This window comes from Xyrauchen texanus, chromosome 29, assembly GCF_025860055.1.
Source record: "Xyrauchen texanus isolate HMW12.3.18 chromosome 29, RBS_HiC_50CHRs, whole genome shotgun sequence".
Classification (NCBI taxonomy): Eukaryota; Metazoa; Chordata; class Actinopteri; order Cypriniformes; family Catostomidae; genus Xyrauchen; species Xyrauchen texanus.
In genome coordinates, this window is record NC_068304.1 from 14,603,088 (window position 1) to 14,628,883 (window position 25,796).

General features: G+C 37.5%; 1 protein-coding gene across 1 annotated transcript in view; it reads right to left on the reverse strand.

The window, feature by feature from the left end:
* LOC127623004 (UPF0606 protein KIAA1549-like) overlaps positions 1-25,796 on the reverse strand; it is a 76,868-nt gene that overhangs the window by 23,110 nt on the left and 27,962 nt on the right. Inside the window, exons 2-11 of the mRNA XM_052097224.1 lie at positions 22,254-24,455; positions 22,007-22,095; positions 20,692-20,860; positions 20,026-20,156; positions 17,556-17,745; positions 17,300-17,359; positions 16,006-16,151; positions 12,924-13,101; positions 11,562-11,746; positions 1,782-1,987 (exon numbers count right to left, since the gene is read on the reverse strand). Of these exons, the coding sequence (XP_051953184.1) occupies positions 1,782-1,987; positions 11,562-11,746; positions 12,924-13,101; positions 16,006-16,151; positions 17,300-17,359; positions 17,556-17,745; positions 20,026-20,156; positions 20,692-20,860; positions 22,007-22,095; positions 22,254-24,455 (3,556 nt within the window). The remainder of the gene's footprint in view (positions 1-1,781; positions 1,988-11,561; positions 11,747-12,923; positions 13,102-16,005; positions 16,152-17,299; positions 17,360-17,555; positions 17,746-20,025; positions 20,157-20,691; positions 20,861-22,006; positions 22,096-22,253; positions 24,456-25,796) is intronic.

The window sequence follows — 25,796 nt, forward strand, 5'->3', positions numbered from 1 at the left end:
TAAATGGCAAATTCAGTTATTTTCAACTTATTATATGATTCTTGATTCTCCTCCTATTCATCCATCTTGACAGACATCAATATTTAGCCCTCATTCAGTTTTGATGAGGCATGAGTCTCCATGGTAAAAGCATGATGACGACCTAATCCTGTCATGCTTTAAAGTGCTCTTTCAGATCTAGTCAGATCACCAAAGTGTTGTGTCTAGTTGCTGGATCCATTACACATTCACCATATTGCACCAGGTGTAATCTATTGGTCCACAACAGTTGGCTCTATTCACTTTAAAAACATCTTAATTATTAGGAATGAATTATTTCTTACTGATTGTTTCAGCTCAGACAGGGTGGTATCTGTTACAGATGCATAAATACTAGAATCTAAAAACTGTCTGTCTATTATACACCGATCAGCCACAACATTAAAACCACCTGTCTAATATCATGTAGGGCCCCCTCGTGCTGCCAAAACAGCTCTGGCCCGTCGAGGCATGGACACAAGGTGGTGTAAGTGGTCTGCAACAATATTTAGTTAGGCGGTACATGTCAAAGTAACATCCACATGAATGCCAGGACCTAAGGATTCCCAGTAGGACATTGCCCAGAGCATCACACTGCCTCCGCCGGCCTGCCTTCTTCCCATGTTGCATCCTGCTGGAATCTCTTCCCCAGGTAAATGACACACACGCACCTGGCCATCCACATGATCTAAAAGAAAACGTGATTCATCAGACCAGGCCAACTTCTTCCATTGCTCCATGGTCCAGGTCTGACGCTCACATTGTAGGCACTTTCTGATGTGGACAGGGGTCAGCATGGGCACTTTGACCGGTCTGTGGCTACGCAGTCCCATTTGCAGCAAGCTGCTATGCACTGTGTGTTCTGACACCTTACTATCATGACCAGTATTAAGGTTTTCAACAATTTGTGCTACTGTAGCTCTTCTGTGGGATCGCACCAGATGGGCTAGTCTTCGCTCACCATGCACATCAATGTTCGTTGGGCGCCCCTGACCCTGTCGCCGGTTCACCGGTTGTCCTTCTTTTGACCACTTTTGGTAGGTACTACCCACTTCATAACAGGAACATCCCACAAGACCTGCCGTTTTGGATATGCTTTGACCCAGTCATCTACCCATCACAATTTGGCCTTTGTCAAAGTCGCTCAGATCCTTACGCTTGCCCATTTTTCATGCGTCCAACACAAGAAATTCAAGAACAGACTGTTCACTTGTTGCCTAAAATATCCCACCCCTTGACAGGTGCCATTGTAACGAGATAATAAATGTTATTCACTTCACCTGTCAGTGGTTTTAATGTTGTGGCTGATCAGTGCCTATGCAGGAAGTCTCGCCCAGAAAAATGGATCACGCCATATTGGCTGATACATATTGAATCTATCTGAATTACATCTTATTGCATCATGTCTCTATTCACAACACGTGTGTCAATCATGTTCACAAGTCATGAGATCTACTGTACTTTCACTCCTAAGACCCTTCTATTGATTAGTGTGAGATGTAATCCTTCTTAACAGCCTTTTATTGATCAGCAGTTGTTTTGCTTTTAATTTCTGCCTTCAAATAATTAATTCTATTATAATATGAGGTTTATGTAGCAAATCAACAAAGTTTTTGTTTCATTATAATGTTATGCTCTGTCATTTTGTGATGTTTATGCTATCCACACTGCCTTGCAGTTTAGAATCTGCATTGTTATGTGTGTAAACTCAATTATGGGTAAAATTTCTTTTCCTGGATGTAAAATAGCATTGTCACACTTACTGGCCCCTGCGGCGCTGGCCGTTGCGGGACGTTTTGGAGGAGGTTTTGGACTTTGGTGTGGGCACCTCTGCATTCTCGCCTGGGTTCTGCTCCTTAGCGGTCACAGGATGTGGTAACGGCTCCTGTATGACCATGAGGTCATCCTTACTGTGTTGGCCCATGTGCAGCTTGGCAAAGTCGAAACCCTTTACACTGGAAGACTGCAGCTAAAGGCCACCACAGAAACAGCAGGAAAGAGAGGGAAAATGTCATTTGGAAACTATCATTAAAGGAAAAAGTCAACATTTATGCAGAAGGATGTTTGTGAAGGAAACGGATTTGTATGGGGACTGAGGGATCCAAGCTAAACGACTAAATGCTTCCTTAAAATGAGAACTACTCCTACTACTAATCAGGTCTGGCTACGGTCCAGATGCCTTAAAAATGCTAATGTAAATGGACACATACACAACAAGGCAGTGTTGTTAACAGACTATGAAAATTAACAGAAATAAAATAGATACTAACATAATTAGAAAAACTGAAACTAAACTAACATACATATTCCTGACTCCCCAACGTAACTAAAATAAAATAAAAATGACCATAAATTAATTTTGGTTTTTGATATACAGTACATTATAAAGTTTGAAAACTTTACAACTGGCCTTCTTTAAACATGAAAATGCCACTTGATGGCCCTGAGAAATTTAAACAGTGCTTAACATATTTAAATGATATAATTTGACACATTAGCTTATAGCCATAAATAACAAAAAACCAAAAGAAATTGGAATGCATTTGATCAGAGGTCAGCGGACTGACCACGGGCCAGACCTACTAGGGCAGTAATGGCCTGTCTGTCTGCAGCACTGTAATAGATTAAACGAACCGAACAAAGACAACAGCAGAGCAAGCTAATGCCCAAGGGCTCTTTCAGGAACCAGCAGTTATTCGAAAATCAAGCAAGGATTCAAGAGATTAGTGGTTTGAGAGAGAGAGAGAGAGAGAGAGAGAGAGAGAGAGAGAGAGAGAGAGAGAGAGAGAGAGAGAGAGACACTTTAAAAGGAATAGTTCCCCCCAAAAATAAAATTCTGTCATAATTTAACTGTCATAACTCTGCTGTTTCAAACCCATATGACTTTTTTTTTGTGGAACACAAAAGCAGATGTTTTAATGAATATTATGGCAGTGGCTTTTGGTGAGAAATATCCAGAAATTTAAGTCATATTTAGGTGAAAATCTTGACACCCTCATCCCTGGGAGAAGCTCGTTCACAGTGGTGAAACTTAGTCATACTGGTTTGGAACGAGATGAGGGTGAGAAAATCATTACAGAATTTTCATTTTTGGGTGAACTATACATTTAAGAATCAAATGATTATAATATTTTTGCTTAAGAAAGACCAATTGGAATTGGAGATTCAAACAGAAAAAAGCTGTCAAGGTAATCAAATTTCAAGGTGATTTTAAACATGATTGGCTGATAATTTTGAACAGATTTAAACAGCTGGATGTTAAGGTTGTACAGAGATGATTTCACCTCTAAAGAATTAAACTGTGCCAAAGAATGAAAAAAAAAAAAAAAAAGACTAAACCAGCAATTGCGAGTGGATTGGCCAATGGGGTGGCCAGGCTTTGGTCCATGGTGGCCACAGTCACCCCTGGCCAGCCCCTAGCTCCGCCACTGATCAAGACCAAACAGTTGCCAAGGTAAACACATCTGGTGATTTCAGCCATGATTGGTTGAAAACATTCACAGTTAACTAATTTATAACTGCTGGTTATAAAAATGTAAACTGATTTGTGTCAGTTTATCTGTATCGTGAGATTCCAGCCCAAACAAACCAAAGGGTCACAATGGACAAGATTAAATTCTCTGTTTCACGCATCGCCAGAAAACACAGAGATTTAAGAAAAATGCATAAGCCGAGAGCTTTTGTGTTGTGCAGTGAGTGGAACCGGCACAATAGAGACAATTTCACTGAAACATGCTCATCTTCTGGGACTATGTCTATTTCTCACATTCCCTTTCAAATGCAAATGAGGCTGTTTAGAAAAAATCTGCACATGATAAAGGAAGCTATTATCTCCTTTCTGTGAGTTTGCACAGCAGCAGTACCAAATCTAGTCCAGAATTTAGTCCAGGTTACCCAGGCTTAGACCAAATGTCCAGAGAAGAAGATTGAAATCCAAATATGTACATCTAGTGTTGGACTTATATATATTTTCCTGATTGCTTACTATCTTAGAGAGATGATCAGCAATTGAAAATACTAAAACTAGGACTAGCCACAGAATTCTAGAAAATACCTCACTACATCACACCATTCCTTTGCTTACTGTACAGTTCCAGTATACCTCCAGCGTTCTTATATTATACGGCAACTGTTTCTTTAGAGTGTTCTTGGGTTCTTCCTTGGCTTCTCCCTCCTCTTCTACATCTTCCTCCTCCTCCTCCTCTTCTTCCTGGATGAGGATGGGAATTAGATGTTGCTTGCCTTCCCGTCAGGGTCAGATGCTTAGCTTTTGACTTAAACTAATCAGGTTTCAACATGTTCTCCGCAACATTACTATTGGCTGTACTACACACCTATTCACTTCAAAAGGGTCCTCATAGAACTCACTGCAAAAATTATTTTTTAATCAGTATTTTTGTCTTGTTTATCCATAGAAAAATCTAAACATCTTTAAGACAACATACATTTACATGAGAAGCAAAATTGTACAAGAAATGAATGCGTGTTTTCAGAGAGTAAATCTCAAATTCAATGTTTTCCCCATTTGTTAATATTTCTTTCAACTTGTTTTAAGCATAAATCTAAAAGAATTAAGCAAGGTTTATGAAACAAACAAACAAACAAACAAAAACAAAAAAACATTTGCCAATATTTCTTTGTTGAATATACTGTATATTCCAGATATTTTCTTTCAAAATCAAGACTTATCTCAATTTTGCTTATCAAATACATCAATCTTGTTTTAAGGATGTTTAACCTCCTGAGACTCCAGCGTTACTGCTGTGTGCATTTCCCATTTCCCTTTCTGATTTGTAACTAAAAGTCCCTAGTAAACATGAAAAAAAGAGCAAACAGCTTTCCTAAAAATGTATCTCCTCATATGTGGACAGCGGGACTAAATTGTAAGATTTTAAAGCTATAGAAAGTCAGATTAGTTCAGAATGTTTCCAGGAGTGATGGTTCTTCGTGTTTTTGAGACTTAACAGACATTAAAGCTGTACGCTGCAGATGTACGCTGCTTTGGAACAATATGTATTGGGAAAAGCACAAATAAAAACTATACAAATAAAAACTTGGTTACAATGTCATTTTTCTACATCTCAATGTTCTATTTTTGCACTGTCAAACAAACAAACAAATGATAGCCAGTGCTGAAGCATTTTACCAATCAGAAATTAGCATAAATAATTCTGTTTCAAGTAATGGCCAGCATCGTCCAATCACTTTAATGTAAAATTATACATTAAAAATTCTGAATCTATGCACTGATTACTATTATCCGACGGCTGCCAACCATATTGAGCGGTCCAAACATCATCTGCAACCTGAAACTGAACTTTTAGTCAGATGTTATGAATGGATGCACTTGGCTGCATAGGAAAGCTATAGAATTCTCCCTTGCTCCCTATTTGCACTGGTCTCAGAACAGTTCGAAATGCACCTTATTTTCATCCTAACTCCATATAAAGCCTCTGCAAGCTTTTGGATGAACCCATTGATTCTCAATGTGATAATGCACAGTTATATAGGATTTCTAAGGGAAAATTAGCGCTATAGTCCTTGTCTGTCATCATTGTTTAACAGCGTTCTGTTTCGCACTAAATCACTGAAATTTTCAAAATGGCATATTGGATGAAAATTGGTTTCATACAGTTTCTCCCAAAGACAAACCGCTGAGATCGGCGCCATGTTGTTTTGCTACATGACTCGGTGCATCAAAAGTTTAACCCTTAACTGACAGTCCAGAGTGTCCTAAACTGAGATCAGTTAAGTTGAAATGAAATGAAATTATGCATAGCATGTAGAACAGGCAAAACACACAGTCCACACAGGAGGTGAGGGGGAGCAAAATTTTAATTAAAAAGATGTATTTTTCTGCAGTGCTAAAATTGTACAAGCACTGAAAACGTCGAGACATGTACACTGGTGTTGGCGTGACACTCCTCAGGCTGAAGATTAAAGAGGAAGAGGAATCTTGTACATACTGTAAGGGAACTAATCGGCAGACTATTCTATGGTCTTCAGTGTACTACGATGACTACTCTACCAGCCTCTACCTTCTCCTCTGTCCTTTCTTCCTCCTCTTCTTCCTCCTCCTCCTCCTCGTTTTCTTCTTCCTCTTCCCCTTCTTCCTCACTACTCTCTAAAAGCTCTTTGCTCTTGATAGGAGTCATTGCACTTTGGATTGCTGGTATGGATTTCTGTAATGAGGTGGTAGACTGCACAAGCATGGGGGAGGGAATACGTGTTAAGATATGAATGGCTATGTGTTAGATGGAGAACATGAGAAAGAAAGAGAGAGAAAGAAAGAAAGAGGCATGACATAAGGGAGCATATTCCTATGACAATATGTAAATAGACAACACATAACCTTAAAAGGTAAATGTGCGCAATTTCTGCCACACTAATGGTACCAAACGGAATTGCAGAAATAATTAGTTTTCAAACAGGTTTCCCAAATACTTATACTACCCATAAAAATGGTAGATTTTGTGTCAAAATTGATTTTCCTGGAAGTATCAATTTAAGTAAGAACTTAGCAATCAAAAGTGTGAGAACCAGACTATTTAACCCTCTGGGGTCTGAGGGTGTTTTGGGCCCTGGAGAAGTTTTGACATGCCTTGACATTTGTGCTTTTTTCAGTTGCTTAAAAATATATTAATGGCTAAAGTCTGATTACACTGTATTCAGCACAAACTGGGCTACAATAATATGTGAGCAACATGTGTGTACATGTTTGTATTTTTGAGAAAATAACGTTTATGCTTGGTTTTTGAAAAAAATAATTTTTATGTCACTGAAATAAGGTCATATAACACATACTAAACATTTGTCCACAAGACGTTTGAGAACTGGATCTTGTTGCCTAGAGTTTTTGCTACAAAATCATGTGAAAAACATCCTGATCACTCATTCATACAAAACAATATACTAATTTAACTTTTGTAAGACAATTTTAGTGTTAGAAAGGTCATATGCGAGGAGGCGTGCATGATCATGAATATTGAGGTAATTCACACGAGGAGACAAAAGACCCCTCCCCTGGGCCTATCAATGAGGAATGTGACAGAAAGAGAATTAATGTGAGGAGACTTAAATGATCAAAATCAAGTTTTAAGTTAAGAGAAGTAATCTGACTACACATTTTCTTTACATAAAGACTTTACTTAATTTTAGACCTACACTAACATTTAAAAGAAGTCTCTTCTTCTCACCAAGACCGCATTTATTTGATCCAAAATACAGTAAAAACATTGTGTGAACTCATTTTACAATTTAAAAGAACAGTTTTCTATTTGAATATTTTGTAAAATGCAATTTATGATCAAAGCTGAATTTTCAGCATCATTACTGCAGTCTTCAGTGTCACATGATCCTTCAGAAATCATTATAAGATGGTGATTTTCTAATATGGGCATATTTAAAGTGAACACAGAGACGTCTGATAGCTCACCCTTTTTATTTTCTTTATTTTACAAAAGCACAAGGTTTTGTTGTTATTGTGAGTGTACACAAATAAAAGTAGACCCCTTTATAGTCTCTAATGATGTCTTACACTTATCTGTATACCCAAAAATGACAGAGAATTTTATGTTGTTTGTGCTGTAATGACAAAAAAATCCAGCAGGACGTGCCCTAGAAGGGTACTTGTTGAGAAGTTATAAGTGAGCAGGGCAATTCTTGAGGGAAGTGTGGTATGGTGCAGAGCAGAAATGTGTGAAGAGACACATGGAGTGTATAATGAGTGTGTGCTACTAAGCTGAGTGTGGTTGAATCAAGAGTTCAGACTGTGAGGAGCAGCGTGTGCTGCTCTGGATAAGAACTTCAATTCTGAGCATTAACCAAATAACCAGTTGAGCTTTAGACTTAATTACTTCTGTGACTCTGCATGTGTGTGTGCTTGTGCATGTCAAGTCTGGTTATAGATGAAAACAGCAGCAGTAACATACAGTACGATTTAGGATGTACGATTCATTAACAAGTAATTATTTTGAACTGTTTCTTTTAATGATTTGTTCTAACCAATTGCAAATAATTTGTTAATCAATGATATTCCATAAACAAATTCTTTTGAATCTGTTCTTTTATGATCCCTTCAAACCAGTTCACAAAGAATTTGTGAATGGGTATGACTATTGATTAGGGCTGGGTATTGATGCAGATTTCCCAATTCAATTTGATTCTGATTCACAAGCTATCGATTCAATTCGATTCCGATTCGATTAAATATCGATTCATATGTGTTTATTTCAGTTTTAAAGTCCCTCATCCTTACATATAAAAGATACAGGGGACCTTTTAACTATGTTCTTTAGGAAAATATACATTTTACTAATTATATTTTATTACTTTTTCATAATTTTGGTCACATTTTGGCTTTTTAAAAATTATAAAATAAAAATGTTCCATCAATAAATAAGATTATATTTAAAATATTATTTTTGTTACATATTTATTGTTAAATTGTATAATCTGTACTATTTATAAACATTTACATTGATTTGTTGAACACGTGCTAAAACCGGTACTGTCTCTTTAATAAAAAAAAAATATTTCCGTAAACAGCACCTTTAAATGAGCATATGGCTTTACCTCATCTGTGCCATGCAAAATTACACTGTAAAGAACAGGAAGGGTATTAAAAAAGACATTATTCAATGACAAAGTTGCGTGGATCTAGTCTTGGACACACATTACACAGAACAACTTTTACTCTCAACACGCTGTGAAAGAATCTCGCTGCTGAACTCTTCATGACTAAAAGTAAACATTTACTAGCTGCCAAATATATTCACTTTAGTCACATAGGGTGAAATTTGGTAGCATTGTAGTAGAGGGTTGCACATTGTGTGAAAGATCTATCTTGGGTTTAAGAATCGATATTGAGATCGTTCAAGTAAAGATTGCAGTTAATCGGAAAAACTATATTTTTATCCACCCCTACTATTGATGTCAGATTCATTAACAAATAATTATTTGAATCTTTTCTTTTTAGTGATTTTTTTCAAGCCAGTTTGCAAAAAAGTTTTAATCAGTGATGCTTGATTTATAAAAAAGAATGATTTGTTTACAGATCGAACATATAACGTATTATAAATACTTTGCAAATCGGTTTGAACAAATAACTTAAAAGATCCAGTTCAAAATAATTATTTTTTAATGAATCAGGCATCATTAGTCATACTTCTTTACAAATGCTTTGTAAATTGATTTAAAGGAATAAAAAAAAAAATTTCGTTTACAATCCACGATCCCGGATCCGGGATTTTAAATTACGTCAGTAATAATGTACTTCCAATTTTAAATGTATGCGGAGGAGTTATGAGCTCATATCTGGTACCATTTGAAAGCTTAGAATGTCTACTTTCTTGAGATATGCATCACTTTGGCATTTGTTTTACACTAAGTAACTTATTTACAATAAATTACATAGTTCCACCCATCAAAAGTCGTGTCATAATTATGTGCGTTTTTGAATACATATGTCTCATATCAGCTCAAATATGACGCACATGTACAAACCATGTATCAAATGAAAGCTCTCATTGCCAGTAAGAAGTTCCAATAAGTCTTTTTATTGAGGTATAATCACATATCTAATACACTTCGAATGAATCATGAAGTATACAATCAACATTTGTAAACGTACAAGTGAAATTATTGAATATTTGCCGTGCTACTCGCACTAGACAGCACAGTTAGCCACAAATGCTACATAATCCTTTACCTTAGGTTATTCTCTGCAAAATGAGCCGTTTTTCAGTGTTTTCTGTGGTTGTGTGCCCAAGTAATCCCTCGATATGTCACACGAGTGCAGAAACACCACAAAGTAATGTTATATGATATTCAACAATCCAGGAAAATATGTAAACATCCGATCCGGGTAAAGCATATATTGCCGTAAAGCTTAGACCCTCCGCTTTCCGGCAATGTCTCTCAAGATCAAATAGACCAATCAGGGGCTGTGATATTGCATCCTGACTGTGAAGTGATCACTAGGTAGGTTACGTGCGCAAAACACACAGACGCGTCTCACCATACACCTGAGCGCATATTTACCACTTTCAACAGTGTTTTATGTAATGACAAAGGGTTTTCTGTAAAATTACACTGGGATTTTGCATTTATAGCACTGTATATGGGTATGGGGAGACTTTAGATTTGGGTAGGTGGAAAGTACACCAAAAAAGGTAATATTCCTCCCTTCAAATAAATTGAAATAGATATTAAATAAAACATGATACAGACAAAATTCCTTTTCAGGTATTTGCTGACATCTAGTGGAAACAGCCAAAACTGTCTGCTTGCTGCTAGGGTTTACAGGGCTTGAGTTATACACTTTCAAAAATGAATTTATATAAAAAAAATCAAAAAGCGCCTCTTTTTTTAGGAGGGTTATTACTGTTCAGACAACATATATTTAATTTTTTTTAATTTGTAGCAGTGTTTTATGCAACTTCAAAGGGTTTCCTGTAAAATGACACCAAAACTGTGTATTTAGGCCAAAGTATGTGGGAATGGGAAGCTTTTTAATTTGGGTAGGCCAAATCCAGGCGGAAATCCCCAAAAATGGCAAGGATCTTATACATCATCTGTCAAACTGATTCACAAGCATTTTGTTGTTGAAGGTATCATTAAAAAGAACAGATTCAAAAAGATTAATTTGTGGATGAATCAATCATTGATAGTCATACTCTATCACAAATGCTTTGCAAACTGGTTTGAAGGAATCATTAAAATGAACAGATTCTTTTAAATCTCTGCTTTTAAATGATTCCTTCAACAGCAAAACATTTGTGAATCAGTATGACAAATGAACAAATAATTCTTATGAATCCATATTTTTATTGATTAATTCCAATCAATTGTCAAAGCATTTGTAAATCAGAATGACTAATGATGCCTGATTCATTAACAAATAATTCTTTGAATATGTTATTTTAATTGAATCATAAAAACAGATTCACAAAGAATTTGTTTATTTACTTAACTGGAGAGATGTTTTTGGGTAAAACTGTTAGGTGGGTGACATTTTGGATTCATAAACAATGCAATGATTCGTTTGAATGAATCACACTTCCCAATGCAAGTATTCTTGTGTGTGTGTGTCTGTGTAAAAACAGGCAGAGTAGCAGATAATCATCTAAAAAGCCTCCTCATGTAACAGATTCAGATGTTATTAACACACACACACACACACACACACGCACACACACGCACGCATGCACGCACGCATGCACACGCACGCATGCACGCACGCATTTATCAAGCATCCTGTCACAGAGTCATTTAAATCACTCAGTGAGAAATGAGTTAAACAGCTAAGACAAACAGTAGCCCATAGACTGATTAGCAATATCACTGACACGACTCAATAGAAATGTTGGACACAAAACAAAACCCATAAAAGACCCAAATGACCTACTGCTGACCCATTCAGAAGGAAAGAAAGTCATGACATCTCTGGGAGAGTTTTATAACAAGGGCTGAAAGAGCACTTAAATACATTTAGTTACTGAATCATTCCACAGAGTTTTCCTGTCTTTCTGTCTCTCACTTACCTTCTGTCTCTGTTGAATGGTGCTCATGGTGTCCGGCTGGAATTCCAGTTTGTCTGTGCGGCAGAGTTTCCAGTACAAGATGGTTATAATAATGATCACCACCAGCACGGGGACCACCACCCCCACGATTATCCATGTGTTGGTTTTCTCCGTGTCTGAGGGAGACGAGGCCTGTTTCTCCACAGCTGAACATACAGAGGGGGCAGAAGGATACATGTCAGAGACTAAGGCCAGTACAGTATGTAACATTCACTCATGCACAGTAATTATACCTCATTCACATTTGAGACTACAAGTATGATTTCTAAATTATTCACCACGTAGCTTTGATCCAAACCCTATAGGTAGGTCTTTTAAGGCTGCATCCTTCCGGTCATGGAACCCCAAAAAGTGACTGATTGTGTTGCTCTGTGTGCCAGACAAATAGCATGGGAGTCCCATCCAACAATTGTTTCCAACAGATATGACATTGCTAAGCTAATGACCTCCTCTGTGAAGGATACATGCAGAACTGCCTCAAGGGCCGTTTACATAGAACATGTTTTTTTGCCCATCTGCACTTTTTTTTTAAACTATGTATATGTAAACCCGCACTAGACAGACATCTGTGACTGTTGGATCGCGTCTCGCTGTTTTTTCTGCGACACATTTTAAGATGCCATGTCAAGTAGGGCTGGGCGGTATGTAAAACCTTTTTTTTTTTTGAGACACCTTTGTTCTGCCCCATTCGTTGCACTGCATTTAGCTTTTTTTATTGTTAAACGCAAGAACAAGTTCTGTCTGAAAGGCTCTTTAGAATGTGGCCAGTTGAGTTTTTGTAATGTGTATTTCAGCTACAGGTAAATGTCATGTAGATGTGAATATGGCAATTAGAATTATGATTTGCATTAACAAAAGTTACACAAATACAGTAGATTAAATGCAAAGAAAGTACAATTTCATACATTTAGAGGGAGTTTTGGATGCACTTATTCCATAAATTGGGTTTGTCCTGTTTTTGAGCTTGTTAAACAGGTCTAAGGTGTTATACAACAGGAAGTTACTACAATTAGTCTAATGAATCTACTGTTTTTGCTGTGGGTGATGCAGCTGTAAGCCTGTCATGTAAATGTTACATAAAAAGGCAGATCTCTCTAGATTTCTTGCTCTCTGAACTCAACTCTTTTGATGTTTAGAGAAAGTAGAAATAAAGTATACCACCAAAAAATATTTCCTGATATGCTACCTACCAGAAATATCGAAATCCTTTAAATGATCAATTTATAATTTTTTTGCTATGCAAAGTTAATGTTACAATATGTTATATAGTTTCTCTCTTATGATTTTTTTCCACTGAAAGAATTCAAAGTTCTGAATACTCACGCTGTGCTAATATTCCCTGGATACGGTATCCCATGATGATAGCTGCATGTTGCATGTCAAGACTGTTGAGCATGTTCGCTGTTGTTGTGGCGGGAAGTCTCTGTCCGTTTACTCCTTCTACAAAGTAGATCATCTCCAGGGGGTTGTCAGGGCCCACCAGATGCATGGTTTGCACAATCTGAACAAAATACAAGCAATAGGCCTGTTCTAACTAAGACTAAACAACACAACAGCTAAATCAAACTATTTTGAGGACCCCACCAACTAAAGCTGCTGCAAGTGATTTTTTTAATGAAATGACATGCAGAAAATGTCAGACATCACTGAAATAGATGCCATGAAACATCACACCTGTCTTTGTAACAGCCCTAGGTACAGAAAAAGCAAGGAAAAGATGTATGCGAGCCTTGGTCAGATCTTTTATTCAGCCAATCAGAAGAATGTTTGCCTGTCAGTCATTGGGCGAGTTCACTGGGAAGCACATATATGCTTGTGTAAGTGCCAGTAAGGTGTCCTGCTCCCACGAAATACTCGGGAACGGATGGCAAAATGCTCACAGGGAATCATAGCCCTCCATCTGCTCCAACACAACATTCTCTAGTATGTCTGTGTCTTTGGAGTGCTGGGTTTTGGAAAGAGGCTAATTCAACGGCTAATCTGGTGGAAGTTCAAGAACGGCAAAAATAGCTTACAGCACCTTTATCACAAATGTAAAATTTGTGTCATTCCCTGATACAGTTACAGATCATTTAATTAATCATTAAGCATCCAAACAATTTAAAAGTTGGCCAAGCTTTCTAAGAAAATTGCAACTGACTAGTAATAGAAATCATGGTTTATGGCTGTGACATAACAACAGATTCTTCTAAATGTATTGCCCAAATGTACTCTTTCAACAGGAAATACAGTATGTCAACTCTTCACCCTCCTGCCAGAGAGATTACTTCATTGAGTAGGCTAATGCCAGGCAACATATTTAAAAGATGTGATTATTTATTTGATTCCAAGTGACTTTGCCAAGTGCGTGTGTCTGTGCATGGTGTATTTTCCCCTCAGGGCTTATCGTAGGTAAGATGTATTATCCACGTCAGCTGCGTTTATTGTGAGAGTTTAGTTTTAGTTTCATCAGCTATCGGTTTTAAAGAAAAAAGAAAAAGGTTTTGTCTCTCCTACAACATGCATCCATTCCTTTCATTGTTATAATTTATTACACAACACGAGCCCTATGCAAATACTCAGTAGCAGCTGTTATTTTTCACGTTTTCCCTATGATGATATATCCCTGTTTCAGTGGAGTAAAGTTTGCATATTTGACTTGAACAGAAAGATGCATTTACACTTGACCGAGTTTCATCTGGAATGCGGAGGTGGTTTGAGCGATCAGATTTATATCCGTCTCTAATCCGTCTCGGAGGGCATTTAAACCTGGCCTTTTTTTTTTATCGGATAGCTATCCGATCAGTAAAACGCATGAAGTGACTGTAAAGGGATTAATGGAAAGGAGGGGCGAGAACTGGCTTGATAATATAAATAATATATAACTCAACCAAAAAGACAAACACACACACACACAGGTGTCAGACAGCTGTCCGTAAATCTCTCCCTGTCCCACTGCTGTCTCCAGTCGGCCTTTATCCCTCTCTGCAGGCTTGATTAGCCTGATTAGCCCACCCTCCGCCCTGCCACAGTGACCAAGTGTAAAAACCTCCTAAGAGTTGGCTCTAACATGTTTCTAGTCCGCAGGGTTACTGGAGTGGAAAGAGAGTGGCAGTGTGTGGACTCACCTCACAATAAGATCTCAGAGTGGTGAACCCTTACTAATCAGAAACATTAAAAACTTATTTTGAGAGTGCTGCTACCACAAGATTTATTATCAAAGGTAGCACAGAGGATGTCTGCTCCATATCACAACTAGATTTTTAAATTTATAAGCGGTGCTTGCTCCTGAAAAACTCGCCACCATGATGTTAGGGTGTTCTGGATGGTTGCTGGGGCAGTGCTATGTGGTTGCTAAGGTGTTCAGAGTGGTTGCTATTGTGTTGCTAAGTGGTTGCTAAGTGGTTGTTAGTTGGTTGCTTACCGGCCCAAGTCAGAGCCCAACCCTAATGACATTCTCATCCATATATACATATGGCTCGGGTCAATATTACTATTTTTGCCTATTTTGCTTTATTATCTAACATACAAAATCTTAAGTCTGATCACTTAGAAAAGTAGTAACACAGCTCTCCTTAATAAGCCACAAGTCTTAAGGTATCATAAATGCACAATGAGTTACATACTGAATTTTAATCCTTGGGGTCAAGAGTTTGTTCAAATGCCTATGAATGGACAATAGTGATGCTTGGCTATCCAACTACTTGATAGACTTTTGAAATAGGATGTCTTTTACCTTCACTTTAAGAATCAATTTGCTTGTATAACATTCCAGAATTCGTCACCACACTAAAATTAGAAATGACACCATATACAGCATCATTAACACAGCCCTATTCATTTCCAGCTAATTAGTTTGTTAATGACAGTGTTAAGAGCGTAATGACTTATCATTAGGAAGGCAAGTAATTTGGACACTAAAAGGCCAGCTAGTCTGTGATTGGGGAAGGTTAATGCACGGTCAGTCCCACACTCCATAATCTCCATGCAACTAGAAAATCTCTCCTTTGTGGGCAGAACAAGCAATTCATGCTTTAAAAATCACTCTAGCTGTCTGCGAGCGGTGTTCAATGATTTATCTGGAGAATGGCGCGTCAGCAGTCCGGCAGAGCTAAAATGGTTGTTTTTTGAGTGGCTCCCTGGGCCAGGGATGCATAGGAGGGTGTTGCCATGGATACTTCTGCCCCTGAATGATAATTTGCAGAGGGACAGCAGGTGTGGGTTGTGGCACAAAGACACAGACTGATTAAGAAGCCAAAGAGGCATCAGATGCACACACAGGAAATGCTCTTTTAATGAATTCAGTGATCTTCAGTGGAGAGCAAGAGTAGATTTAGAGCAAATGTCTATGGTCACTTTTAAGTACTCGCTAAAGAAAAGAACAAAAAGGTAAAATAATTACAAACAGAAGTAGATTTAGACAAACCTGCACACTGTTGTTTCCAACACTAGTTGCTCTCTTAAAGCGACGGCCCGTCCCAAACGCATCACCCAGCAACAGAGCCAGTCTCCTCTCAATGGTAGCTTGGAAGACCCTGTCGCTCACACGCTGGTCTAATACTCCCAACAATACTGAACACACACACACACACACACTATGGTATTGCACTGATTTTTTTCTTAATCTTACTCAGCATTTTGTATTGTTTTCCAGAAAAACAAAAACGATCTAAACATGATTAAAACAAGATAAAGGTCACAAGAAAGCACAAGTTATTAAAGGAATAGTTCTCCCAAAAATGTAAATTCTCAATTAAGTCAATAAATGATCTTCCATGCTCAGTCAATCTCCACTTTAAGTTTAACTTTCTTCTTCTTGTGTTTTGGTGATTTACAATATTTGTGCATAGTGCCCCCTACTGGGCAAGGAGAAGAATGGCTAGCAAAAAAAGGACATAAATATTTATTTGTTTCTCATCCACATCTATCACATCACTACTAAACACATGGTTTAAAACACAGGAGTCTTATGGTTTGCATTTATGCTGCCTTTATGTGCTTTTGGAGCTTCAAAGTTTTGGCACCCATTCACTTATATTGAATGGACTTACAAAGCTGAAATATTCTTCTAAAAATCATAATTTGTGTTCTGCAGTAGAAAGTCATTCACATCTGGGAGAGCATGAGGGTGAGTAAATGATGAGAGAATTTAAGACTTATTTTCAGAGAACATAGTATCTTTAAGTTTCCTTTTTACCCAAATGGCAAATTAAATTTTTTTCTCGTTTCACCCATAAACTGTACAAAATTTAGTGAGGTTTATGCTTAAAAAAATAAAAAAATAAATAAAAACAATGGATTAAGAAAATGTATTAATTCAAGATATGTATTGAAACTAAAAAGCTTGTTCATTTTGTTTTTCAAGTAAATGTTTTAAAAAAATCAAGTTTTAAGAAGGCAGATGGCCATAGGTAATCACAGCAGTGCTGATTTAGGGCCATATAGCATAACTGCTCTTACACTTTAGTGTAGAACGTAATGAACACAAGCGGAGTGATTACTGTGGTGTGAGACCATCAATACTCATGGAACATCACTCGTCAGATTCGAGGACCAGAACAAACTGTTGTGTGTATATATATATATAAAAAATGATTAGAAAAGAGTTTATCTCAGAACTCAATCATTACATCTGTCCAAATAAGACAAATGGTACAGCAAAATTACTTTGGTTTACCAGTGTGTTTAACTATTCTGGAAGAACATCAGCAGATCAGTACCTGTCCTGACCCATGAAGAACGAAGCAGTTGAGTTGTATTCAGCTCAGGGTAGTGGAAAGCTAATGTTGAAGAGAAGGAAAAAATAACACCATTTTCACTGGCACACAATGTACAGTACAGTACAGCTAAACCAGTTTCTGTTATAACCAGTTGTTCATTTATAGTTATTAGCTTGTCAACATGGTTGATAAGCTGTAATATTATTGTGTATTCATGTAATCAAACAGAAACTAGTGTTTGTATATGTGGACTCACGCTCTGCGATCTGCTGTACAGGGTAGCCCAGGTAGTAGCTGTACTCAACCACACTAAGGAAGCGTAGCTGGGCACTGACCTCTGACCCAGGCACATAACCACGGACATCACGCACCGCAAACGTGATCTCCACGGGAATCTTCTGCTGTTGTGACGCTGTGACCATGGGACTCAATGTGATGTTTAAAATCTGCAAAACAATTTAGTTTCAAAGCTACATTTATATGACTTTTATTACTTTAATGTGAGTGGTGGTGGTGTAGTGGCTAAAGCACAGGGCTGGTAATCAGAAGGTCACAGGTTCTAACCCCATGGCCACCACCATTGTGTCCTTGAGCAAGGCACTTAACTCCAGGTTGCTCTGGGGGGGATTGTCCCTGTAATAATTGCACTGTAAGTCACTTTGGATAAAAGCGTCTGCCAAATGCATAAATGTAAATGAAACTACAGCAACTTTCACCGTCTGTAGGAGAAATGATAACTAGAGATTTATGCCTTTGAATATGTGGTGATGATGGCAAAAACAACATCAAAGGGACATCTTTTTCATTCATATTTTTTATCCGGGGTTTAGGGTCAAATTAGAAACCTAGTATAAAATGAGAATGCATAAAATACAAATAATAAAAAAAGAAAGATTATGGGTTAATTAGTAGAAATTAACCTAGATACTGCATATACGTGCTTGGCACAAAAGTCTTTTTTTTTTATTCATGCTCACTGATCAATTTGAAATGGCACAATCTGCTTATGAATCTTAGTGAATTAAATGAATAAGAGCCATTTGTTTTGCCTTGACAACAGCTGAATTGAACAGTCGTGCTCTTTCCATCAATCCAATCAGATCAAACAGCTGGAGATTATGTCATCCAACTTCACTGAAGGCAAATCAGTGGAACAAGTTTAGAATTTCCTTCACAAACCAAGATGGATTAATTTTTAATTAAATATATATATATATATATATATATATATATATATATTAGATCAAAAACGTCCTACAGAGTGCAAAAAACTAATTTAATCCTGATTTGACGCATTCAAAATTAATTTATTATATATATAATATTACTAGAAGTCATTTCAACTATTTAAATCAAATTTCAAGTAATTTAAAGTGGGTTATAAAATGCTATATGTTTTTATTTGTATTATCTTTCCTGAGGTCCACTAATAATGTCAGTAAAGTTTTTTGCTACAAAACTGTCATAGATTAGTAATAAATTATCATTTTCCACCCTATCTCTGGCCCTCTGACTGAAATGCTTGGTTTTGGCCTTAGTGTCTCCTTTAATCTTCAGTGTAAATGCCCACTGTTCTGATTGGCTAATATTGTGCAGCCCTCAAATTCAGCCATATTTGAAACTCAATAGGAAGAGAATAAACAAGCTCATCACAACATTATAAAACTAAATTTCAGGTTTTACACACAACGCACATCCAACACATTGAATCTGAATATTTTAAACTACACTCAAGCACATCAGCCTCATAAACTATCAAACAGTCATGACATTTTAAATATTCATGAATTAAACTCACGGTTTACTCATGGTTTTGCTGTCAAGTCCAAGTGTTTTTAACTGCCCCATTCTTCAATAACAGTTCCTTTGCATATTATGACAGGTTAACAAGCAATCCATGCTGATATTAGCAGCACATACAAAGTCCATAGCACTTATTTACATTCAACTAAAATTAAGAATAGTGCAGATGGGCACAAGAACAGCAGGATGCAGAGCAGCTGAATGAAGACAAACTGAGTCTCCTTTTCTGAGTTGTAACTGACACAGCATCTTTTAAAAGCAGCATGATAAACATGACAATGGTCAAAGACATTTGTGTAATGCATGTTATATGCACAGAAAACTTCAAAATAGACCAGATGGGTCCCCTTTGATGTTTAGGAATAGTTGGTCACACAAGGCCTATCTCTCTCCCTCTCTGTTTACGATAAGAAATTAGTGGCATTGGGTGGGGCTAAGGGTGCGATGACATGTTGCGGGGCGTGTAAATAACATTTTTTATGAGCAATGTCATGACGTCGCAAACAAACCATTTTCAAAATGAGACATTTTGGCTGGGTGGGAACTTAAATGCTCTTTTTAGAATGGGGAGGAAGTTTTGAGTTCTGAAATTTACAGAATGTTTATATAGTACAGTTACCTCTTATATGTCGTAATATCAACGAAAAATTATTTCCATTTCATTACCCCATTATGATTGATTTTTGAAACTCGTATTGAGAGTTGAGCACCTTACACCATCAGCTGAGTAAAGCGGTTATTAAATTTAATTCTTGTGGGTAATAAACTGAATTAACGATAGGAACAAAATGTTATACCTAAACATGGTCTCTAAATCATATCTACATCAGATTTCTAGATGTCAAATGACTTGGCTTTAACATAAAAGCATATTTAAAACAGAAAAACATAGTAATTGCGACAATTGCGGAAACTGTACTTACGTGCACAGTGAAGTTTGTGGATTCATGTGAGCGTCTGCGGACTTCAGCTAAGGTTGAGGTCAAACCCTTCTCTATCTGCTCAATGAAGGTGCACATACGCACATCTATATGGCTGGGTACAAACTGAAGCACTGAAGACAGACAAAATACATACACAAGCGGTGTCAATACTTACAAAACACATACGTATTTAAATCATGAGCATCTAAAATATTATTGCTGCCTCAACACACTTGGTAAAATGCATGACAACATATTGAGGTAATTATTTCCATTGCTACACGGATCTCTTAAATAGTAAATTCTGATTGGTCAATTGCATCATTCAACAGTCAAATATTTCTGTAAAATTACAACTGTCCACTCTATACACTGTAACTGTATAAGTAACCTAATAAAATAACTTACACTCAAGGCAATAGTTTATGTATTTATTTATTTGATAATTAGTTATGTAATAAGTGGAAAATATATTGCCAACCGGTTGTTGTCGCAAAATAAGATTGATAATAAGACGGAACACCCTGTTGGTGTGTATTTTGCGATGATGACCAGTTCACTGGCCCTTTCGTAGGTAGTGATCAGTTACAAAATACAGAAAAATTATTAAAGAATTGCAATGTGCAACCTCCCACTGACTGTTACTCTAGTTCTACTATGCTGTACCTGAATGTATGTGGTACTGCAGGCTTGGTACAGGACTGATGGGTGACACACTGATAAAGGAACTTGTAGTCCAAGCAGAGAGTCTCAGAGCATTAATGACTGATATGGCAGTGTAAACCATAGCACCAGATACAGCACGAAACACAAAGTCTGGAGGGGCTTTCACAACCTATGACAGACAAAGCAGTCATTATGAACAAAGGGGATATCTCAGGGATACATTATACTTGTAATAGCAACTTCAAACTAAACACATGAACAAATACAGGAAACGCATTTCAATGAGACTGTAAATGTCAGTTGAGGTTGATTTAGTGCTACAAAGTAGTTTGCTCCCTTTGAGCCAAATTAGGTGTTGTTTACTCATGAGGACCCAAGAGATAAAACAGGAAAGGAAGATTGTCCTGACGCTCCAGTGAAATCTGACACAAGATTGGGGCTCAATCATTACACATCACCTTGAAAGATTCCGTGATAAAAAGTCAAAGTCAAAGTCAGTGGACATGGCCATGAAGTTCTGGTATTTTCGTGGAAGCATGCGCTAAGTCTAGGAGCAAGTGGGTTTGGCAAAATCATGCGAGCAAAGCACAAATGGTCTGGATCAAGTGCAATTTAATTCAGATTTTTTTCTCCGTTTATTCCACCATCTGCATCTTATTAAATTGTCCATTACTTCAAGCACCAGTGGTGATAACCTTGATGAATGTCTTGCATATTTCTATGACAGTGACATGCTACTTTTATACGCATATAAAATGTGATTCTCATCAGAATTTGGATGTAGGTTCTGTTATATTTTATATATTATATAATTTTTTAGAATGAACTTTTTTTGAATCTACTGACACATAAATCATGGCTAGTATTAACAGTGATTGTATCAGCACACCTCTTATTTCTACCGGTCAATTTTGATTTTGAAAAATTTAATTAATTTATTGAAGCAAGAAAAAGTTGCACACTCATGAAAATACAGGCCTTAAAGTAGTTATTCAACTGCAAATTCACCATCAAACAAGGGGCATGACAGTGGCACACTTTTGTAGTTTTTATGAGTAGATGCCACACTTTACAGCCAATGTTTACAACTTTATTGGTTCATTTTAAATTTGGAAAAAAAAGAATTTACTTTGAAGTTTTCCAGTCAACAAGTGTTTTTGAGTATCCTTCTCTCAAACACTAAGAAATAAATCACACTAATAAAAAATTGTGCAGACCACCAGAGAATGGTATCACTTTAAAACCATGAAAATTAGAAAATTATGAACAGAACCGTGAAAAACGATGTGATCTGTTTATCAGGTGTCTAGAGTACCTGTAGCTCCACAGAGCGGTTGTACTCTGCTTTGAGAATCTCTCTGACTTTGGATTTGGCATATCCAGCAGTAGATCCAAGAGGAAACCCTAAAACAAAGCAAATAGTAGTAAATTGTACTCCAGTTATTGCTAGGGTATATCAATAATTTATGCATAAAGTTGAAAATTAATTCTCTAAAATTTACAAAAATATTTGTATGAAAATGTGGATACTCTGGAGCAAATACTTTTTTTTTACATCTTACCAACTCTGATTAAGTAGGTGTCAGGCTTGGTAATGTTGCAGACATACTTCCGGACAGTCTTCATAGGAGGGGTTGTGCTTAGGGTTGTAACTGATGAGTCTTGCACTGTAGTCACTGTTGTGATGTTGGAGCTTGTGATAGTAAATGATGTCACAGTGGTGTCATTATATAATTCTGTACGTGAGGTGGTTGTAAAGCTACTAATCGGTGTGGCGTTATCGTTATCAGTAACCAAGGTGACTGGGGTGTCAGATGGCGTTTCAGACATGAACTCTTCGTCAGCCACGTCTGTCGGAGGGGTGGAGGTGACATTGAAGGTTGAGTCAGTTGGGTATGCAGAAACACTGATAGAGGTGGTGATAACATCACTGGTAAGTACAGTACTAGGAAAGAGGGTCTCAGAGGGTGTCAGTACTGAGATGATAATCCACTGGCTGTCATTATTGGTAGACAACAGGTGAACATTTGGTTCTTCGGTTAAAGGAGGTGGGTTAGTCACCGTAATGGATGTGTAGTAAGCTACAGAAGGTTTGATGGACCAATCAGTGGTAGAGATATGTCCCCCCAATGAAGTTGAAGGGTGTATTGAGGGTGTCAGTATAAACGATGATTCCAAATATTGCATTTTAGTATTTGTTAGACTTGGTCTCAATTCTGAAGGGTCCAGGATTGTTGTGTTAAAAGGCTCAAATCCAGAGATATCTGTTGAGGATTCCTCAGTCCATGAACCATTATCTGCAGGCTGTAGCTCATCGTCAAACATAGCTGTAAGCATGTAACTTAGGTCAACATTGTACGTTCTTGTGGACAAAATATGTGTGGTGCTGATTGGAATAATGGAGAAAAGACTAGATGTTGTTCGATTGGGAGTGTGATCTGGCAAGCTACCATTGTCCTTGGTAAGCTGAATGGTGTAATACTCCAAACTGTTCATGTCTGGTAAAAGAACGTCTGTGGGTTGGATGGTAACAGTGCCTGTCAAGTCAGGCACCAACTCTGAGATCTCATTAACTGACTGATTCTGGTTTAAGATATCTGACGTTGTTGGGAGAATGGTTGGTTGGATGGTTGGAAGGGATGGGGAAAAAGTAGGGACAAGCTCAGAGGTCAAAATGTTTGGTTTACTGGTAATAACTGGAGACATAAACAAGGTGGGCATAGTGGTTGTCAAACTCAAAGAGGTTGTCCAATCAGAGGTGGGTAAAATTGAGACTGAATTGCGGGTCAAACTGGATGTCTGATTGGGAATACTTTTAACATGTATACTGGAGAAAGAACTAGCAACACTACTAGAGGAGGGATACAAGTGTTTGCTGGAAAATGATATCACTACTCTTGTAGGGAACATGGTGTCATAGGTCTCGGAGATTGTGTCCTCAAAGTCATACTCATCAGAGGGTACATTGGTAACCAAGGAGTAGCCATCTCCTTCAGATCCCATGAAGGACATTGTTTCTAAGTAATCTCCAGAACCATACTCCACATCCATTGTGTTGGTTGGGAAATAGTCTTCAGGTGGGCCCATAGTTGGCTCAACGGAGGTCGATGACATTTGATGGTGTACAAAAACAGCATGGCTTGGCTCTAACTGCTGGTAGCCTGCATCAAGTTGGACATTTGGGTTATAGCTGGGTTGTAATTGAAGGTCTTGAATTCTGCTGGATTGTTCCACTCTGTTACCTACAGGAACTTCCGTGTCATTGACTCTCACCGTCCCATTTTGAATATCAGCAGAATGGACAGGAGATTCCTCAGAATTTCTCCAAGGAGAATTAAGAACACTGGAAGGCAAAGAAGACAGCAGAGATGAATTGTCTGTAGCCTGTGAGAACTGGGGAGCTAGATTGTTAACAGCCCAAGATGAGGGCACACTATGGGACGTAGGCACTGGAGACTTGAGTTCTCGACGCTGTCTGGAGAAAACTTTGGGGGTAGATCCAAGTCCATCTCCAGACTTAAAGGAATTTAAAGGGGGTATGTTAAGATGTTCTGGGCTTGGGACAGAGTTCAGGGAGTTTGTGAATACTGATCCAAACACAGTGTTAACATTGTGATTGTAATTCTCTGTGACTTTGTGTGGAACTGAACTCGGTGAACGAGAAAATCCAGACAAGGTGAAGGATCCAGACAAGGTGGAGGCTGCGTTATGTGGCACTTTCACTGAAGACTCCTTTGGCATGTTTGGAGCCTCCAAAGGCCATTCTAAGTTAAACAAAAGACAGTTAAAACCAATAAATGCAATAATTCAATGCAAGTTAAAGAAAGAGCAGCAACAACTTTTGTAACAAAGGTTTCATAGCACAAATATGTGCCTTATGAAAGTTATTGTTTTTATAATGCATGTAACTAATTGGATTATTTGGAAAAATTTTATCAACATGCAATTTCAAAACTTTCCAAAAGAGGAAAAAAAAGAGTAGTGGTTACAAGAGAGAAAAATGCCATCAGTCTCTCAGCCTCTGATATGCATCAGGGTAATATCATACAAAGAATAATGTTAGAAATGTACACTTTAAAAAGTTTGCAAAATTTGTGCTGCTAAAAAAGGTGAAACACTGACAACATGAGAGCACTAATTTAACAGACATAGAAGTTGTAGTTCAGAACAACTATGGAACTTACAATGGAACTGAATGGGGCCAATTTTTGTATAAAAGCACTTACTTCTTCCGTTAAAACTTGTGTATAATTAAAGCTGTAAATTTGTTCATATTGTTGTTTACCAGGATTGGTTTATGGCGTTATGGTGTCATGGCAATGAAGTTGTAAAATTGGGTATAACTTTACAAGAAAAGGTTTGTCTGTAATTTTCTCACACTAAAATCATGTTAACAAAAACATTGTTTACGTCTTGTACCTATACTTTTCAAACAGAGAGTATTTTAATGTTTACGGATTGGCCACTTTCACTTCCATTGCATGTGCTTCACTGTAACTCTTATTACAGCTTATCTTATTTTTATTTTTATTTTTAAAGAAAAGGAAGAGACAAGTCTAAATACATTTTTGTGGTAATCAGCATTATGCCACAAATGCTGTTGACAGATTTTATTTTGTATTGAACCCAGCATAGCCTATTCCTTTAATTTGGAAGCCCTAGAAATATAGATCTCTATTCAACACCTGGTATAATATTGTTAAGACATTAATTTTGCCATCATGCCAAGATGTTTCAAGGTTTTACCTTCCTAGGTTTGCACTTGCATAAGTTGCCTGGTCACGATTTTCTAAGTCACAATCTTGAGCATGTTCGGGTGGTTTGGAATGTGCCAAGGACACGAAACAGGAGAGTATTTAAATAATTAAGTGTGCCAATTTTAAGACGGATTCCTGAGAAAAGCATTGGTCTGTCTGGTTTATATTCCACTACACATTTTATTAACTTTCCATTAGCATTGGCTTTAATGGTGGGTGCAGAGGTTGGTATAAAAGCTGGCAGTGTTTGGCTTGGCATTCAAGGGCAGCTGCACAGTAATGAAATGGCCCATTCTGAGATGGAGGATGAAAAGCAAAGGTGAGGAGCTCCTTTATAAAGCATGAGAG